The 19,429-nt window shown below is 41.1% G+C and overlaps 1 protein-coding gene across 2 annotated transcripts in view; it reads right to left on the minus strand.

Moving 5' to 3' along the window:
* Positions 1-19,429, minus strand: part of Kcnb2 (potassium voltage-gated channel subfamily B member 2) — a 464,270-nt gene that overhangs the window by 416,935 nt on the left and 27,906 nt on the right. For both annotated transcript variants that reach the window (XM_087660146.1, NM_054000.2), the window contains 1 exon segment: positions 16,515-17,182. In XM_087660146.1, the coding sequence (XP_087516272.1) occupies positions 16,515-17,093 (579 nt within the window). In that variant the 5' untranslated portion in view covers positions 17,094-17,182.

Here is a 19,429-nt window from a genome sequence, read left to right on the forward strand (position 1 = left end):
CTTGGAAATATCAGGAATTCAAGGCCCATCCTAAAAATAGTAAAAGCAATATACAGCAAACCAGTAGCTAACATCAAACTAAATGGAGAGAAACTTGAAACGATCCCACTAAAATCAGGGACTAGACAAGGCTGCCCACTCTCTCCTTACTTATTCAGTACAGTACTCAAAGTCCTAACCAGAGCAATCAGACAATGAAAGAAGGTCAAAGGGATACAAATTGGAAAGGAAAAGTCAGAATATCATTATTTGCAGATGATATGATGGTATACTTAAGTGACCTCAAAAATTCCACCAGAGGACACTAAGCTTGATAAACAACTCCAGCAAAGTAGCTGGGCATAAAATTAACTCAAACAAATCAGTACCTTCCTCTACTCAAAGGATAAACAGGCTGAGAAAGAAATTAGGGAAATGGCATCCTTCCCAGTAGTTCCAAATAATATAAAATACCTCGGGGTGACTTTAACCATCAAGTGAAAGATCGGTGTGACAAGAATTTCAAGTCTCTGAAGAAAGAAACTAAAGACCTCAGAAGATGAAAAGACCTCCCATGCTCATGGATTGGCAGGATTAATATAGTAAAAATGGCCATTTTGCCAAAAGCAATCTACAGATTCAATGGAATCCTTATCAAAATTCCAACTCAATTCTTCATAGAGTTAGAAAGAGCAATTTGCAAATTCATTTGGTATACCAAAAACCCAAGATAGTGAAAATTATTCTTAACTATAAAAGAACTTCTGGGGGAATCATCATCGCTGACCTCAAGGTGTATTACAGAGTAATAGTGATTAAAACTACATGCTATCAGTACAGAGACAGGCAGGCAGATCAATGGAATAGAATTGAAGACCCAGAAATGAACCCACACACCTATGACTACTTGATCTTTGACAAAGGAGCTAAAACCATCAAATGGAGAAAAGATAGCATTTTAAACAAATGGTGCTGGTTAAACTGGAGGTCAGCATGTAGAGGAATGCAAATCAAACCATTCTTATGGTTCAAAGCTTATATACAAGTGGATCAAGGGCCTCCACATAAAACCAGATACACTAAAAGTAATAGAAGAAAAAGTGGGGAGAGCCTTGAACACATGGGTATTGGGGAAAATTTCCTGAATAAAACACAAATGGCTTATGCTCTATGATCAAGAATTGACAAATGGGACCTCATAAAATTGCAAAGCTTTTGTAGGGCAAAGGACAGTGTCATTAGGACAAAATGACAACCAACAGATTGGGAAAAGATCTTTACCAACCCTACATCTGATAGAGGGCTAATATCCAATATATACAAAGCACTCAAGAAGTTAGACTCAAGAGTCAAATTATCCTTTTAAAAGTTCGGGTAGAGAGCTAAACAACGAATTCTCAACTGTAGAATATAGAATGGCTGAGAAGTATTAAAAGAAATGTTCAACATCCTTAGTCATCAGGGAAATGAAAATCAAAACAACCCTGAGATTCCACCTCACACCAATCAGAATGTCTAAAATCAAAATCTTGGTTGACAGAGTTGACAACAGATGCTGGCAAGGATGTGGAGAAAGAGGAACACTCTTCCATTGTTGATGGGATTGCAAGCTTGTATAACCACTCTGAAAATCAGTCTGGAGATTCCTCAGGCAAGTGGATATACCTGAAGACTCAGCTCTACCACTCCTGGGCATATACCCAAATTATGCTCTAACACATAGCAAAGACAAATGTTCCACTATGTTCATAGCAGCCTTATTTATAATATCCAGAAGCTGGAAAGAACCCAGATGACCTTCAACAGAGGAATGGATACAGAAAATGTGTTACATCTACACAATGGAGGACTACTCAGCTATCAATAACAATGACTTCATGAAATTCATAGGCAAATGGATGGAACTAGAAAATGTCATCCTGAGTCAGGTAACCCAATCTCACAAAAACCACACATGGTGTTCACTCACCGATAAGTGGATATTAGCCCAAAAGCTTGAATTACCCAAGATACAATCCACAGACCACAGGAAGCTCAAGAAGAAGGATGACCAAAGTGCAGATGCTTCAGTCTTTTTTAGAAGGGGGAATAAAAATATTCATATGAGGAGATATGGAGACAAAGTTTGGAGCAGAGACTGAAGGAATAACCATTCAGAGCTAGGAATCCAACATATGTATCCACCAAACCTAGACAATATTGATGAAGCCAAGAAGTGTATGCTGACAGAAGCCTGATATAGGTGTCTCTGAGAGGCTCAGCCAGAGTATGACAAATACAGAGGCAAATGCTGGCAGCCAACCATTGAACTGAGAACAAAACCCTGTTGGAGGAATTAGAGAAACATTTGAAGGAGCTGTAGGACCTTGCAACCCCATAAGAACAACAATACCAACCAACCAGAGCTCCCAGGAACTAAACCACTCACCAAAGACTACACGTGGACAGACCCATGGCTTCAGCTGCATATGTAGCATAGGATGACCTTGTTGGTCACCAATGGGAGAAGTCCTTGGTCCTGCCAAGGATGGACACCCCCCAGGTGTAAGGGCATGTCAGGGCAGGAAGTCGGGTCATTGAGGAGGCAGAACACCCTCATAGAAGAAGGGGGAGGTGGGATGGGATAGGAGGCTCATGAACAGGATACCGAGAAAGGGAATAACATTTGAAATGTAAACAAAAAATTTCTAATTAAAAAATCACCTCACTTATTTAGATAACATTATTATTCTACATTTCATAATGAAAATAAGTAATCAATCTATTTTCTTCAATATTTCTCCACAATATCTCCATGTGAGTCTTATTTCAAACCCTGGATTTGCCCTTATTTGTGTCTTTTAGATAAGGAAGCTCTTTGCAGGGCAGGTGTCTTGGAAGTCCTGGGCCGACTCTCCCTTCTTCCTTACTTGCAGCTCTCATCTAACCACAGAATTTGTTGGAGAGACAACATCCTGATGGAGAACAGTCAGTGGCTTTGAGAAACAAAAGTCCGTTAAAGCAAACTGCTTTCCAGACAAACTGCTTTCCAGACTCTGTACTCTGAGAAGCTTTACTCGTATCACAGGACGCACCACCATGGCTTCCACTGCCCCTTGCTGTTGTGTGTAGGTAATAAGTCACGCAGGCACTGTACACATGAGTGTGTGTCTCCTTGCTCTCAGGCAGAGTTGTAGCTAGCACATGATGAATCTATTTCACAAACAGTCCTTGGGCTCAAAGTCCTCCAAAGACAGGCTGAATGTAACAAAATGGTATGTCCATCCTTTAAGGGTATGAAAGGACCCATGTCTGGTGCCTGAGGAAACCCTCTTGACACACACACAGAGGGGCTACCCTTTGCTGAGGTACAGATAGCAAAATGAACAGCCCTGACAAGGCAATACCTAAAAGCTGCCTGTCTGCAGCAGGCGCCTGCCTCCCGCCTCTACAGAACCTCCACTGCATAGAGAAGCTTCCAGTGCTGTTCTGAAGGGGGGATTTATACATTACAAAAACACAAAACTTATATCTGTGGCTCTTGGTTTACATTAACAAACTTAAAGCCATTTAAAGGTGATATCCAATATCCAACTTTCTTAAACTGTTAAAACCAAACCCAGCAATACCCACGTTTTGATTATTAGGATGGGCTATTCTACACCTGACTGTGTTGTTTAATTGACATCAGACTATTTCTGAGAATAGTTTTATTGCTCTTATTACCCTCCAGTACCATTTGGTGGCAGGAAATGAGAACTTTTTATTCTGAATTAGAACAGTGCAAGTTGTCAGGAACTAAAGGTAAGAGACGGTCTAGTCACTCAGAGACCACAATGGGCTATCCATGAGAGGAGCAAGGAACGGACAGAATCCCCAGACTATGCGACTGGAGAGCACAGGGAAAACAGGAGTGTCAGCTAGAAATCCCAGAGGTGTGGCACATAAGCAAAGGTAAAAAGAACAGGAGTGAAGAGAGAACATTTTAGGTCAAAGACTCACGGGTAGTCACAGAGGCTTTGATGTGCCATGTGAATGCCAGTGTGACTGCAAGGAAGCCTCGGCCACTCTTGAACAAGTTAGAGAACTGTTGTTCCACATAGAGACACATGGAATTACTGCCTGAAGAGGGCAGAGAACCCCATGTCAACAGAGATCGGCATGTTAGAGCCATGCACAGGAGTTATGGTAAGGCACGAGGCTGAAAGGATAAGGGTTAGGGATCTTCAGTGCAATGCTAAAAGAAGTCTGACCTAGACTTTGGCCAGTGACAAGTCACTAAGAACTGTGGGTCAGGAACGAGCCATCACATACATGTCTTTAATGGGTAATTGTGCAGGCTAAGTGGAAAGTAGGTTGGAATTGGGGAAGGATTATGTGGGAGAGTAGGTTAATGAGCCCTCGCAGTAGTCTGAGATGAGCAAAGCCTGGACTACAGAAGTATACCATGAGGTCCCATGGTGTAGAAAATGAATCAGGCATGTAATCATAAAGACCTTGCACGGGACGGGGTTGGGGATTTGGCTCAGTGGTAGAGCGCTTGACTAGGAAGCGCAAGGTCCTGGGTTCGGTCCCCAGCCCCGGAAAAAAAAAAAGAAGAAAAAAAAAAAAGACCTTGCACGGGAAGAAAGTGCACATTCAGTGGGGGCATATGAAACAGGCTCAGAGATTGTAACCAGAGTTCAAGACTCTGGACGTCAATTCCATTCCCAAGCTAAGTGATTTTGAGATGCAGGTCAGTTAGGGTGGGACACAAGATTGATTGTGTTTCTGAAGGACACTTAGTGAGACTCGGAGGGAATGACAGGGATATATAGACCAACACTGAAAAAACATGGTAGGTAGACCTGAGCAAGACGAAGCTCCAATCTGCAAACGGGATCGGTACTGTTTACTCACAGTATTGGCACAGAGTAAAAACGGCTAAATAGGCCCCAGTGTTACTCCACACAGAGAATCAAGTTTTATTGGGAACCACTAAGCCTGGTTGTTTTCTATTGCTTCCAGTGGCTTTCTCACTACACCTATACAGAGGACACTTCAAGTCCCAGAAAACTGAAAATAATTGACTCCCTGGCCTCTTGCAGAAAATGGCTTCTCACCACTGATTCAGAAGTGACCAGGAATCATGGCCCAGCTCTGAGTAAGATCTTGGACTGTGGGAATTAGATTATTTCCCCCTAGGGTGTGAGAGAAATGGAATTGTGAGAAAGGAACTGGTCTCGGAATATGAAATGAGAGCCTCTGTGCTGATGGGTGTCACGAAGCTGCGTGTATACCTCAGAAAGGATGTTTCAAACAGGACCTAATACAGCTTAGGTTCTATTTCTGGTGTGAGCTGACTGCACCCTCCCCCAAATGAGAGATTTCTGCTCTAAACAGAAGGCATTAGGGAAAGAGTAGCAGCCGCAGAGAGGAGACAGTGAGGCACACTTTCCTTGCCCAAACTGAGTTTGTGGATGAACCTTTTCCTCTCAAAGAAACAGGGAAAGAACTACCTAGATTCTGGTTTCAAAGAAACCACTAGGGAAAACCCTACCTCCTGTTATCCTCTGTTTGCCTTACAGACAGAGGACAAGGTGCCTAGATTTGGGAGCTAATCTACTTTTCTTAATTTATAATAAATATTATGTTTCATGTCATGAAATTTGATGAAATGTCTTCACAAAAATGATCAAAGAAATAAGCATAAACACAAAATCCAACAAAAGCCAAAGAAATGAGATGGAAAAGCAGAAATCTGTTTAATAACACACATATTAACTTAAACGGTCTCCGAGGGGAAAGATCTAGAATTCAGTGTTAAAGAGCTGTATACAGACAAGGATGAAGGGCACATTTCTTTTCATTTATACTTTCTTAAAGAAGAGTATAGATGGGGTGAGTCTACTCAGGCAGAGAGAAAACACAAGTCTGAGGAAGTAATTAAGGTGTATTTTTATTAAGGATATATTGAGTAAGTCCTTAAGGTATTTTCCAAATCCTCTTCAGTAGCAGTAAGGTGCCTTGGCCAACCTCTTCCAGACAGGCCTAGAGGCCCCGTGACAGGTAAGTCAGAATGGCTCATAAACAGTCCAGACCTGTTACCCTGTCTTCAAACTCAGTCACTTTCAAGTACAAGAGAAAAACCTTGTCATTCTTTCTTTGTGAACATTAATGCACCTGCTACATTGTCAACCTATGTCCATCAAACACAGTTCTCTGAGTATTTAGCTGCTTCATATTAATCTGCATGAGTTTAGGGACGGGGAAGATGTGTGTGATTATTAATAAGCATTCTGTGGGGTTTGAAATATTTATAATGGCTCCTGTGCTAGAGATTGAAAAATAAGAACCAGTGCTAATAGAGCAGATTTTTGTTCTCAATTGTAGTATTACTCATAAAGCAATTACTTTACGTATATAATACAATAATTTTTACACCAGCAGAATTCATGTACAAAGCACAACAGGATGAGTTGGCTTTTGATGGAGCAATTGTGACATGGCAAATGCAGGCTCTGTCTCATTCTCTTTCTTTGTGTATTCAGTTCACTCCATCTCTGGTACATTAAAGAGCAACAGTGCTGACTGACATCTGTCTGCTTGCAAACCAAAACATGGATGAAATATAATGGATTCCTCACCTCAAGGGTACCATGCAGAGTCTCTGCTAACTTCCCAAGGGAAAACTCCCAGTGTGTGAATGAAGCAAATTGGCCAGCACAAGCCTGGTCACAGTGCTGCAACACAGGAATCACACACATTCATCTGACACCAAAGTTCAAGTCAGACAATCCCAGACAAATCTGTGAAGGGAGAGGAGAATGCAACTTGGAAATGTAAACTAAATGTCAATGTTGAAAAGAAGGTTCTAACTGAAAATTCGGTTGAGGACACAGGTTGGATGTCACCAGCTAGGACAACTGCGGTTCAATATCCACAGCTGTACTCGAGGTTTTATATTGATCCAGTTAGAGCAGTGGTCAGAAGTCCTTCCTGATGTATGCAAATCTCCTGAGGTAGGATGCAGGAAAAGGATGCTGTGCTGAGATCACTTGGTTGTCCTTGGTACGTACCACTGTGGTACAGGCTTGAGTGACATCTATTTAGAGTGACATTCAACACTTGTGGTTGCATCAAGGGTGACTCAATGGGACACAAGTTAAATGGTGATGCTCAGGGTAAGAACGACCTCTAACACCCTGAAACGAGATCCAGGGAGCCTAATAAAAACACTTCATCTTTCTCTTCTTGGATATTAGAGCACTTCTGGATTTTCACGCTCGATCGGATTGTCACAGGAGGTCACATTCTGAATGGGCCAAATGTTCCATTTGCATGGTAAAGTCAAATCCACACTAAATCAGTGAGTAGATGTCTCAGTTCACTGTGTTGTCCTGCAGGGGAGTTCTTTATATCATAACACATTTAAATGGAGAAGTGGCCCTGTATATGCACCTGGAGACAGATGTATCTACTTCAGTGATGTGACCATAGAGATATCTAAAGGACCTTTTTTGCTTTGGGGTCAGTAAAACCTATAAAGGTGATTTATGGAGGAGAGGGCAAGGAGCGTCTACTTAGATTATGTATTTTATAACAAGTCAACTTCAATATAGAGACATATACAGTCAAATATAATCAGTACACTGGTGCCAAGTGTGGGAAGATTAGGATGCTCGATCTCAGTGCCTACTTGAAAATCATTAGCAAGAAGAAAGCAAACATCTTCCTCTTCCTCCTTTCCCTGATCCACCTCTGCATCTGTTACTGTTTTTCTCTGTCGGTCCATGTCCAGCCGCTCCCTTCATTCTAGAATGTTATGTCTGAAGTGAAGTTGGGGTAGCATAGCATTCAAGAAGCACCCCAGCCTCATGTCCTTAAACTCTCATTTAGAGATGAAAGTCACCTTCAGCTGTAGCTCAGGAGAAATGGGGAAAGAGCGAGAAGGAGGAGGTGGTACACATTGCTGATAGACAGAGGCAGTGCAGCTCATCCCCAATACACACATGCTGTGTGATCATACATGGTGTTGAGACCTAAGGGCATCTCTGCTTTCAGGCTACGAATCATTTCCAGGCTGACTGCATCTGAAAAAGCCCGCCATACCTTAGACTACCTAAAGGATACATGAGTATCCTGCTTAATGCTGATTGATTTATTTTATCTTCCTATGGATTTCAGGTAACATTTGACATGTACTCTTTCCTTGGTCTCTCAAGTTCTGGTATTACAAGCATGCTATGACCTTCTAAGCTATTTCTAATAATAAATATCTCATGAGATGGTTATAAATCTCTGCTATTCCATATAATTGTCCCTGTCATATATAACATTAAACATTATTTAATCTATACAAGGGGGGCAAACCAAAAATCAGGTTAAAATGTGGACCCAGCTGTTTGTTCCCTCACAGGTATGCCCAAGTTCAATGTACCTTACATGTAGTTCAGATTAATGACTCAGCACATGAAGGCCAAGGGGCTCCGCACTTACTCTCAAACGAACTGAAACCACTAATGCTAAATCAATGCTCGAAACAAAAATCTACCTTATAAATTATACTTTGCCAGATGTTTCACTTTTCTGTAGCTATGATTTCATTAGAAGAGACCTCATTCAAGTAATGATTCTAGGATCGACTTCGTCAATTATTTTTGAAATCATGTTTTATTAGAAAAAGTCAGTTTAAACAGGTACACAGATGGTGTCTCCGTTAAGAATAACTCTTCTTTTGGGTCCTTTAGAAATACTTATTAAGGGGCAGTAAGTCCTTCCTATCATGAGCATGAATTTTGTATATGAATGTTTAAATTTTATTTTAAAGATGTACATTTAAGTTTTTATTAAAATTAGGTACTGCATCTTACAAAAATTATTCTTGTTACTGTGGCAATTTATAACATATTTTTTCAATTCTACTTTTTTTGCTTAGATTTTTTTGTTGTTGCTGTTTTTTCTTTGAATCATTACTGCATGTTTTTCTAGTGAGCTGTCTTTTGTGAAACAATTTGAAAGTACAGATGAATCAAACATGAGCAAGACTTCTAAAACTTTTCCCTTTATGACTAAATTTGTGTAATATTTATTATAACATTCAATAAGACATTCAATACTTTATATTTAAAATTCAAAATTTTATAATGTTCATATTCAGGGATCCTCCGGGCTGAGATTCATTTTGCTGTGATATGCTTAATATTCCTGTCAAACTTAGAAGCAGATCATTAAAAGGAACAAACCAATGACGTTCAAAATCACATTTTCCCATGTTCATGATGGATCACTTAACTACCATATCTGTATCAGTATAACTGTCCCTTTTCTAAGCTATGCCAGGTGTGTTAATCTGTTTTAAATAAACAAAAACAAAAACAAAAAGGACTGTGTCCTCTGCTACATGATGTAGGAAAAGCTAAACTATGAAAATATGAATAAAAATGGAAAAGACAGTTTCTAGCCCTCTCTTCAATGACTCATAGCAGTTTCATTCCACTGTCAAGGAGACTCTTAGGGCATTATTCCACTAGAAAACAAATTCTTAAACACAAACAAGATGGGTAAACCCTGCTGGACCTTCCATCTAAGCTCCTGGCATTGGTAGGGATTTGCTCTCTTTCTTCCCCTTTTAGTAGGGGGTCAAGCTTCAGCAAGAGAAGTTAATCAGAAAGACATTTTTCAAACCCTTCTAGAATGTTCCAAAGTGGAGTGTTAAATATTGTGACCACTCTTCATAATACTTAAGCTGACTTAAAATAGCAGCTCATTCACTTCGTAAATCTGAAATAAAACAAATCTGCTACTATTCCGGGGTTTCGATGCCGTGGCATTTAAAGATTGCCAATGCTTTCTTGATTTTGATCATATTAAGCACAGGAGAAAGAGCTTCTTGGGTATTTAGATTAACTTAGAGAATGATAGTCAGTTATTGAGGTGTAAAAATCAAGTTTGAAAGAAGCCTGTATCCTTTCTCTTAATTAATGAAAACCAATGTGGATTTTGTTGTTGTTTATCTGTTTTTCTTTCTTTTAAACAGATAAGAAAGCTAATTTTAAAATTAAGACTGTCTTTCTTCAAAACAACCAGCCAAACAAACAAACACACAAAGAAACAAACAAAAAAATGAGGAAGTGGAGAGTGAGTGTTTCTTGGCTTTTTATTCTTTCAAGAACAGTTGTGGTTGTAGGATAACTCAGCGGCAGAGTGCTCCTTGCTGAGCATGAAGACCAGAATTAAATCCAGCTCTAAGGCATGGGGGGATGTTAAGGTGATCACACAAGTTACAGTGTGAGCAGAGACTCCTTTGCATCCCCTACATGCAAAGGGTATTACTAACAATCAGACTGAAACAACAGCCAAGACAGCTGCATAAGTGCAGCCTCTACCCTCACACTTCAATCAAGTTAGGCTAAGACAGAGCTCCTGGCCTTCTCTTTTCCTCCTGCCTGTCTCATCCTGACCAAATGAGGCCAAGAAAGCAGAGAGGCCTTTCCCAGGCAGTCTTTCTAGAAAAGCAGAGAAGTCGAATTTAGAAACAGACCATAAGAGCTAAGAAATGGAACCTTTGAGACATTTGGATCAAAATTATGTTATTTTTTCTTACTTGCTTTCTTTTGAATGAATATTTTTAATTGGTATCTTGATTCCTTTGTCTGCATAGATGAGTCTATTTTTCTTTTAATAAAAACATTATCCTCCAAGTTCCCCCTCCACAGCCTGGCCATCTCCTGTTGGCACCTTTGAACTCTGACACCGTGGTAGCAAGGAACGCAGACTGGCTTTATTTGAACAGTATGGACGAAGAGCTGTCAATCCTAGATCAGAATTACAGACCAGCACACATCCCAAACATGCATGAATGCAGGCAGATTCTGTGCGTGGGCTCACACTGCATCAGTCATCTGCACATGAGTCCATTCACTGTGCAAATGGCTATTGTCACTTAGCCTTGATCACAAAGGGAAGCATCATAGAGTTAAATGAAGAGTGTCACGCAGGAAAGTTTGGCCCTGTGTAGACAGACCCACAAGTCAACATCTGACGGTGACTGAACTAAACAGAAATCACCTGTAGCTCTGTTCTAGTACCCTTTTCACTCAAAGCATTGGACTAATTGATCAACATATTCTAAAAACTGAGAATGCTGTATGTTCTTTCCCCTTGATAAACTCAAAGGAAGTTTTGTTGCTTTTGATGCACTTTCCTTTACTGTTCCCATGACTTTAAGACCCACACAACAATTCAGTGGTATACGGAAGGGATTATTGCACATGGAGTAACCCAAAGGCAGGAAGCTCTGGACATTGACTCTGGGTATCCAGGGACTATGAGGTCCAGGATTGCTTTAGATACTGTGCTGGGCCCTGCTATCCATGACGGCCATGCACAGTACAGAGAGAAGAAATCAAAGACAGGGGCTCAGAGTCACCTCGTTTTCCAGGAGTCCTGAAACTTCAATGGAAACAATAACCCTTGCAAGAGGGGTTGGGGGAAGACTAAAGGGGAAGGCTGAGGAGACCTAGATGAAATGATCATTTGTAGAAGTCCAAGCTCCATTCTATTTGAACACTGTTACTTCATCTAATTCTTTGTTATTTGGTTTCTTCCTTTTTCTTGAAGAAAATTTAGCTTTTGCCTTTACTATTAGTAAGAACACATTGAAAAGCATTTTCTCACCAACCACTCCCATTTTCCTTTAGCTATACAGCCATTGCTAAGGATGAAAGACAGAAGAGATGAGTGGATGAGAGGGAGGAGGAGGAATAAGAGAAGAGAAGGAGGTAGGTGACTGTGGAGGATGAGGATGAAGAGTCCATCAGGAAAATGAGGCTGCTGTTGTAGGACAGAAGCAGAGGAGAAAGAAGAAGAGAACAGACTAATACGGGAATTGGGAGGGTGGGAGGGGTGGGGGTCAGGGTGCAGGACCTGAAGTGTGAGGAAGGGAAGGAGAAGAAAGACAGTCTCAAGAGTTGTGGCGGAAAGTGTATGATGAGGTGGGATAGCTATGCAAGGAATGGGACAGAACAGGAAGCAGACAAGATCTAATAGCTGTCCCTGATTCCATGCCGTGTCTGACAGCTGCTGAATGGCTCTCCCTGTCCGGTTCCATTGATCAGAAATGCATTTCTGCATCTTTCTCTTATCAGGTCGGGACTGCCTCAAGCTCAGTTGCCCTACGTTATCTCAGTCTGAGATGGGTCCACTGCCAGCCACTGGTCTGGAGCCATTTCCAGCTATGCTCAGGCCGAAGCTAGGCTACAGTCTCTGGTTGTGCTGGACCCTGAGTTGTCCTTAGTTCACAGCTTTCTTCAGACATCCAGAGCATGGCCTTGTGTGGCAGTCAGTGAGTATATTCTACTTCAAAAGGAGGCACCTGTGTGTCTCTGTTCTGTACCTCAAGCGTGAGGGCACTGCAGGAGACAGCACATATTTTCCCTGAAAGCTTCAAAACATTTCTTAAATTCAAGTCCCTGTCAGTGATATTTATAGGAAATAGCTATTGCAGCTCCCTTGGAAAAGGCCAAATAAAGAGAGAGAAATGCTCTGATTCTGGAAACAGACTAAATTGTTTCAGTCTGGAAGAGGCACAGGCTCAAATGTAATTCCAAGCTAGTGCCCAGGAAACTGGCATTGGGTTAATCCTGGCCCTTGGCCTTCCACAGCCCTAGGAAAGGATAGCAGAGCCAGTAATGTTATGTCATATGTACTCAGACAGATGTCCTAGTCATTTACAGGCCCATGAGGCTGGACCCGACGTTCACAAGCAGCCTCTAATTTTACCTCAGGACAGTATCTCAACATGAAGGTGAACAGAGGTGCCAGATAAGGTGGCAAGGTTGAAAAAACGATAAAGCCCGCTTTACAAATGTAAACTTATGCTGCAATACCAGACCATAGGTGTGATGGTTTGTATATGCTTGGCTCAGGGAGTGGCACTAGTAGGAGGTGTGGCCTTGTTGCAGTAGGTGTGTCACTGCGGGTGTGAGTTAAGGCCCTCACCTTAGCTGCATGGAAGCCAGTCTTCCACTAGCAATGAAGTCCGATGAAGACTCTCAGCTCTGCGTGCACCATGCCTGCCTGGACTCTGCCATGCTCCTGCCTTGAAGAGAATGGACTGAACCTCTGAACCTTTAAGCAGCCCCAATTAACTGTTGTCCTTATAAGAGTTGCCTTTGTCTGTTCATAGTAGTAAAACCCTAACTAAGACAATAGGTCATACCATACCACTAAGAGCTGATAAAGGCATTTCTCTTTAGCTGTGGTCTTAACATTAGACACTCTTACCCATGTCTAACCAGTGCTTAGCACTGAACCATGCCTGGAGCCCAGAGAGACTCTTTCTACCAGTCATTCCATATTTTACAAAAAGCATGATGATGGTTCACTGTATCTGTGCCTACGTACAGAAGCTAGTTTGTCAAACAGACAATTCAAGCAGACTTTGTTCTTATGCCCTCTCTGTCTTTGTTGTTCTAATACACCTGAGAGTTAAGTGGTCAAGTAGCTCATTACGTGACAATGGAGAGCCTGTTCCCTAAGGGTCAAAGTGTTACTGCCAGGATCTTATCCACATATAAAGCACAGCCAGTCAGGAGTGAGCATGTGCATCAGAGTGGGTGCACACAGCATGGCTGAGAACTGCTACCCAGTTATTGAATATTATCCAATACCAGTGAGAAGATAACTTATTACGAATTGTCTGACTGAAGGTTTTCTTACCTAGCAAGGAGTAGGGTTGAAATGACAAATAACCCCAGGCTCAGGACATTGCCCAGGCTTTCCTGGAACTGGATATAAAGACTAGGCTGGTTGATCTACCAGCAATTTCCTTGTCTCTTCATCCTGATTTCTAGGATTATAGCCACGCAACAACAGTCCAACTATATTTTATTACAAAAATATTACAGATAAATTAAAAATATAGAAATATCAAAATAGGGAAAAAACCATACTCTCACTGGTATGAAATTCCAGAGATAAAAAAGGATAGATCTTTAAATTTGGGGAAGACGGGAGCATTCTCAGAAGGTTCTTCTGTAAAGGCATAGAGCATGTGGAACCTGAGCTCAATCGAACAGTGATGATTAGAAAAGGGAGTGAAACCATCAGGCCCACACATCTCTGCCTTCCTAGAACACTGAGTGATTCCTGAGGTTTTCACACAAGTTTCATGCACATGAGGAATACTGATATACTCGGAACCTAAATACGTTGTGAGGACTGGAGTGTCACTGCACTGCACTGTTAAACAACTACATATTCTAAAGCCATGAAACATTATTCACACACACACCAGAAATGGGCACTCTCATTCCTCAGAATCCATCTATGACAGTCATACCAAGTTGTATTGCTCATGAAGAATGTGGAAGAAGAGATCAGTTTACATTGAACCTTGTGCAGAACTTGTTTTTAAAAGCTTCAAATCTTAGATGAAAGAGGAACACTTTTCATTAAAGTACTATAGAATCAGACATAAACATTTCCATAACAGTTCCACTGAAACAGAGAGAAAATGTAGACACTGGAATAGATGTCAATGTTTTATGACAGTCCTTACAGTTTCAAAGTCACTCCCCAATAATTGTATTGTTACACAAAGTTACTATTCATAACAACATAAACATTTGAAAGACTCTGTGTATCTTCTATTTATTGCTATAAGCATATAACTATGCAAAATAATCTTAAATACTCATTGATGCATAGGGTAAATAATGATATATTGCCATAAGCCATTATTAGCAGAGTTTCCTTAGAGATAAAGGGATAGCTACTGCTTCTAAACTTCAGAAGTCAAACATACTCCCTTATCTGAAATACATGCCCTAGAATGTCCTAGGAAAACTCTATCCTAGAATTACCAAAGAAACCTTAAAGAAGGAAAGAATACATATTTGAAATATTTTCTATGCTAGCTCTTTATCTCAGATATATATCAATAATATTATGATCAAATAAATCATATTAACTATAAGTCTTGATTTACCTGCTTAATTTTTCATAATTGCTTAAAATCTTCTAGGAACTTTTGATGTAAGCATAACTAGTTCTTCTGTTGTTGAAAGTTTTTGTAGAAAGTTAATAAGTCTCCCAATGTTCACTTAAATCTAGTCTATTTCACTCACATCCAAAATCCATCCCATATTTTCAACAGGAGCTTAAATATGTAACTGAACACTTATCACCAGGGAAAGTGACAGCCTTCCAACTGAGCCCCATGGACAGCACACTACTTCTTAACCACAGGACGATCAAGAGCCATCCAAGGACTTGCCACCGAAACAAGGAAAGAAGTAAGTACTGAGGTTGTCTATTTGCCTCAAAGACACATTTCCTCAGTGTGTATAAAGGAAACATATCTTTTCTTATTTAAAGTGCACATCCTCCCCAGAAAGCAAAATGTTGTTGAGAGTCAATCAGAAACCAATGCAGATAAACCAGCCACTGTCACAGCCGCGGTCATCATCTGCATCAGCCGCCTCCATTATTCCTGCTACAGATGATCTGGTAGAATCCTCATTTCTGGTCACAAAAGCTCATATGTTCTATTATATTTCTGTAGTCATTCATGTTTATAGAAGGTAGAAAATTGGAAATCAAGGAGTAATCAGAATAAATCATATGATGACATTTCATATCTCCCTGTCTCCATGTCATAGATGCTACTATGCTCCTGCAACTAAAAACAACTTGATATTTCAGGTATCGCTCATACTGCAATATATAATTGAATTTGTGGTACAGAAATCTGTCTTTTGCTCACCCTTGAAGCTCTGGGTAAAATTAGACAAACAGAATCATGCATTATAATCAAATTAAAAGTCGGTGAAAGAAAACTAATTCAGATTTGGCTATATCTACAAGCACAATGAAAAGCATGAATTTGCCTTCATTTTGCGTGAACACCTCATAATAAACTCTGAAACATGGCAATATTCCATGTGTGTGCGTGTGTGTGTGCGTGCGTGTGTGCATGTGCGTGTGTGCATGTGTGCCTGTGCGCGTGCGTGTGTGTGTGCGTGTGTGTGTGTGCGTGTGTGTGTGTGTGTGTGTGTGTGTGTGTGTGTGTAGACATGCACTTGCACGTGTGCTTGCCAATGGATGCATTGTGAGCGCCTGTCCATGCCTTACACAGCTCCTGGTTCCCCGCTCTTGTATATGCATCTCATTTTCTGGATTATGTTCTTTTCTATTACTTCATTGAATCAGGCCAGGAGTCACTTTTGCTGCTTCTAATAACAACATCTTCATGACCAAAGATAACACTCAGGTCCATGTCTACAAGACCCTCAGTTAGAGCTTCTTTCTCCACCTCCAAGCCACCACACTTGTGGCACATCATGGAAGTCAGTGCTCCCCTCTGTGATCCAGGCCTGTCCCTAGAGAAAATAATATTTCCCACAGACCAACACCGTTTTATGGCATCTGCCTACCTACAAAGCTGAGAAGGACTTTCACATTATCTATGTAGCCATGACTTGTTCTGTCTTACCAAAGCAGTGAAGAAAATGGCACTTGGTGAGCTACAACCTTTCTGTCTACACGAGTGACTCAGCACCGCGAGTTCATACCTTTGCCGCCACGGATGAGTTCGGCTTCTCCAGCAAGTCCCAAAGTTTCTTCCTTTTCTCTGGGCAGCAGGTGTTATCAAACTCCTCCCCCTCGCGCTCACGCATGGTCTCTGCCTCCCTTCTAAGTTCTTCGTTCATCTGCTCCTTCTTCTGATGGTATCTGGCTTGGCAGCAGGACTCTAGGTAGATCTCATCGATGCCCCAGTAATCAAGCTCTTGGCCAAAGGAGAGGGCACACATTTCTTCCATCATGTGGAGCTTTCCCGTCCGGTAGAAGTTCAGAATAGATGTGAAGGCTCCAGGATGGCGGTCGAAGAAATACTCATTCTCATTAAGGTTGTAGTCATCGCACACCTCCAGGAGACTCTCGTGCGTGTTACAGTCTCGGAGCTTCCCCAGGCGCGTCCTGGGTAGCCTGTCCAGAGTTCTCCACAGGACTTCGTGGTTAAGGCCCCCTACGTTGATCTTAACTCTCCGAGAGCATGTTTTGCTTCGGATAATGTCCACTGGTTCTGGAGGAAGAGAAAGTGTTGACCTGGATGTTTTTCTGTTCAAGCCAGGAGGTGCCTTTTCTGCCATTTTGAACTGGACAGAGCCACAGAGCTAGGGTCCTTAGAAAGGAGGTCACCTGAAGCAGGATTCCACTGGAACAGGCATTGCCACATCAGCTGGAAAAAAAACAACAATGGTTGGTTATTCACATTTCTCCCACAGGACAACCAGGTAAAGGGTCATTTTTTTTTTTTGTAGATACAAATCTATGTTGTGGGTGATAAGAAAGACATTGGAAGCTGTGTGTGCATTTGTACTCATCTGTAAGTTGAAAAGACCAATTGTGTCACCTTAGTCCTCTTTCTCAAGTTGCTGAAAAACTGCAGGTGCTGATGAAGGCCTCGAAGAGAAAGCCCTGGCCCAGTTTTACTGCCTATGTCTCCAATCTATCCAGTCAGATCCTGTTCTAGTTGATGGCTTTCCTCAGGGCCATACCTACCCCAGTCACCCAACCCAAAATATGAGAGCACCTGATTCTTGCCTCTTCATGCAACTGCAGGGTCTGGGCATTTATATCTCCCAGGTACTGCTTATACATCTGCAACTCCTGAGATCCAAGCACTAACGCACGGAGCTGCATTCCTAGCCTTCCTTGTGTGCGGCACTCCAGTAACCATTACAGTTGGCCCAACTTCTTGTGTTGACCACCTGAAAATCACTCACTCACCACATAGCTATGAAAATCATCTACCCATGTGTATCTATACATTTGACCTTGTGACCGTGCCTTAACCCTTCAAGGGTTCTTCGTTATTGGAAATAAACCTAGTCAGCCCTACAATATCATCACCTTACCTTTCTGTTCAAGTCACTGCCTGGAAACCAGACCCAGTGGAGAATCTCAAAATCTGTTTGTGTGTGTGTGTGTGTGTGTGTGTGTGTGTGTGTGTGTGTGTAGTGAGAGCTATATCTAATAGAGAGCTATATCATATAGAGAGCTATGTCATAGAGCACTATATCATCTACAGTTTCATATATAAATATATATACATATTTTTGCATTTTAATTTAAATTAAGTTCAGTAATAAGCTAATTACAGCTAATGATAAAATAGAACAATTACAATAATATGCTATAGTAAAAGTTATTTAAAACTAAGGAGTTGTTAATTTCCATGTGATATTTTAGGATCTTGTTAGACTGTGGTTAATTAAAAACATAGAAATGAAAGTGGATAAAGGGGACTTGCTCTTTGGGTTACAACAGCCTCATAATGCACACCCCACTGTTGCTGTGTTTGTCTTCTCCACAGTGCACCCTGGTGGAAACTCTGCTTTTCCATGGTGGTTGTCTGAGTTTGATCAGCCGTCTCTTGTCCTTCAAGTCTTGGGCCAGATGTTGCCCTCTCTAGAAGGTCTCCCACATCACACACCCCTCTGGGATCAACAAACTCTATCTCTTGCCTTTCACCATGTTACCATGACAATATCTTCCCATATTATACTGCAAGCTTCCATGAACAAGCGGCATCCTTCTTTTTTTATGCCCTTATCACTGAGTACTGATCCTATACAATGGTGAGATTTAATACATTTAAGTAATGAGTTTGTTCTTTGTTTTCCATAAGGCATTGAACAGTCAGGAAAATTTGTAAGATGGCTTTGGGGATCATGTACCTAACATTCATCCATGTGTACACACTGTACATGGACAGAGGACGTTAGAGAATGTTAGTGTGATGGTGGCCTGTCTTCAATTGCTTCATATCTCTTTTCCATTGGGCACTACCTGTTTGGAATATGACACCTGAGGCTCTTCCATTGTTGGTCTGTATTGACATTTGAAGCATCAGAAATCTTTGTCGTTCATATTTTCTGAGTGTTTTTGGCAGGAAATCACAGAGCTTTGAGCAAACAGCCCACAGAGTCCTTTCTAATGTTAAATGCCACGTTTCAGTCAGTGGCTGAGACTGAAGTGAAGAACTCTTAGATCCCAGAGGTCCTTATGACCAGAACTTTCTTGTAATACACATGGCAGTTTCTTCAAACCCCAGGATTCTCCACCTGTAAGTTAAATTTATTTCCTTCATCTAGAGGTCAAGTATCCTCTCAAATGAATAGAAGTTTTTCTTCTAAAAAAAAACAGTAGATGGACTATATAAGAAGTATAAGGAAGGCTGGAGAGATGGCTTTGCCGTTAAGAGCACTGACTGCTCTTCCAGAGGTCCTGAGTTCAAATCCCAGCAACCACATGGTGGCTCACAACCATCTGTAATGAAATCCGATGTCCTCTTCTGGTGTGTCTGAAGAGAGTGATAGTGTACCCATATTAATAAAATAAATAAATCTTTTTTGAAATGTAAATAAAATTTCCGATAAAAAAGGGAAAAATGTATTTTAGACATGGGAAGCAAAAGTGGGAG

Source organism: Rattus norvegicus, chromosome 5 (genome assembly GCF_021556685.1).
Source record: "Rattus norvegicus strain SHRSP/BbbUtx chromosome 5, alternate assembly SHRSP_T2T, whole genome shotgun sequence".
Classification (NCBI taxonomy): Eukaryota; Metazoa; Chordata; class Mammalia; order Rodentia; family Muridae; genus Rattus; species Rattus norvegicus.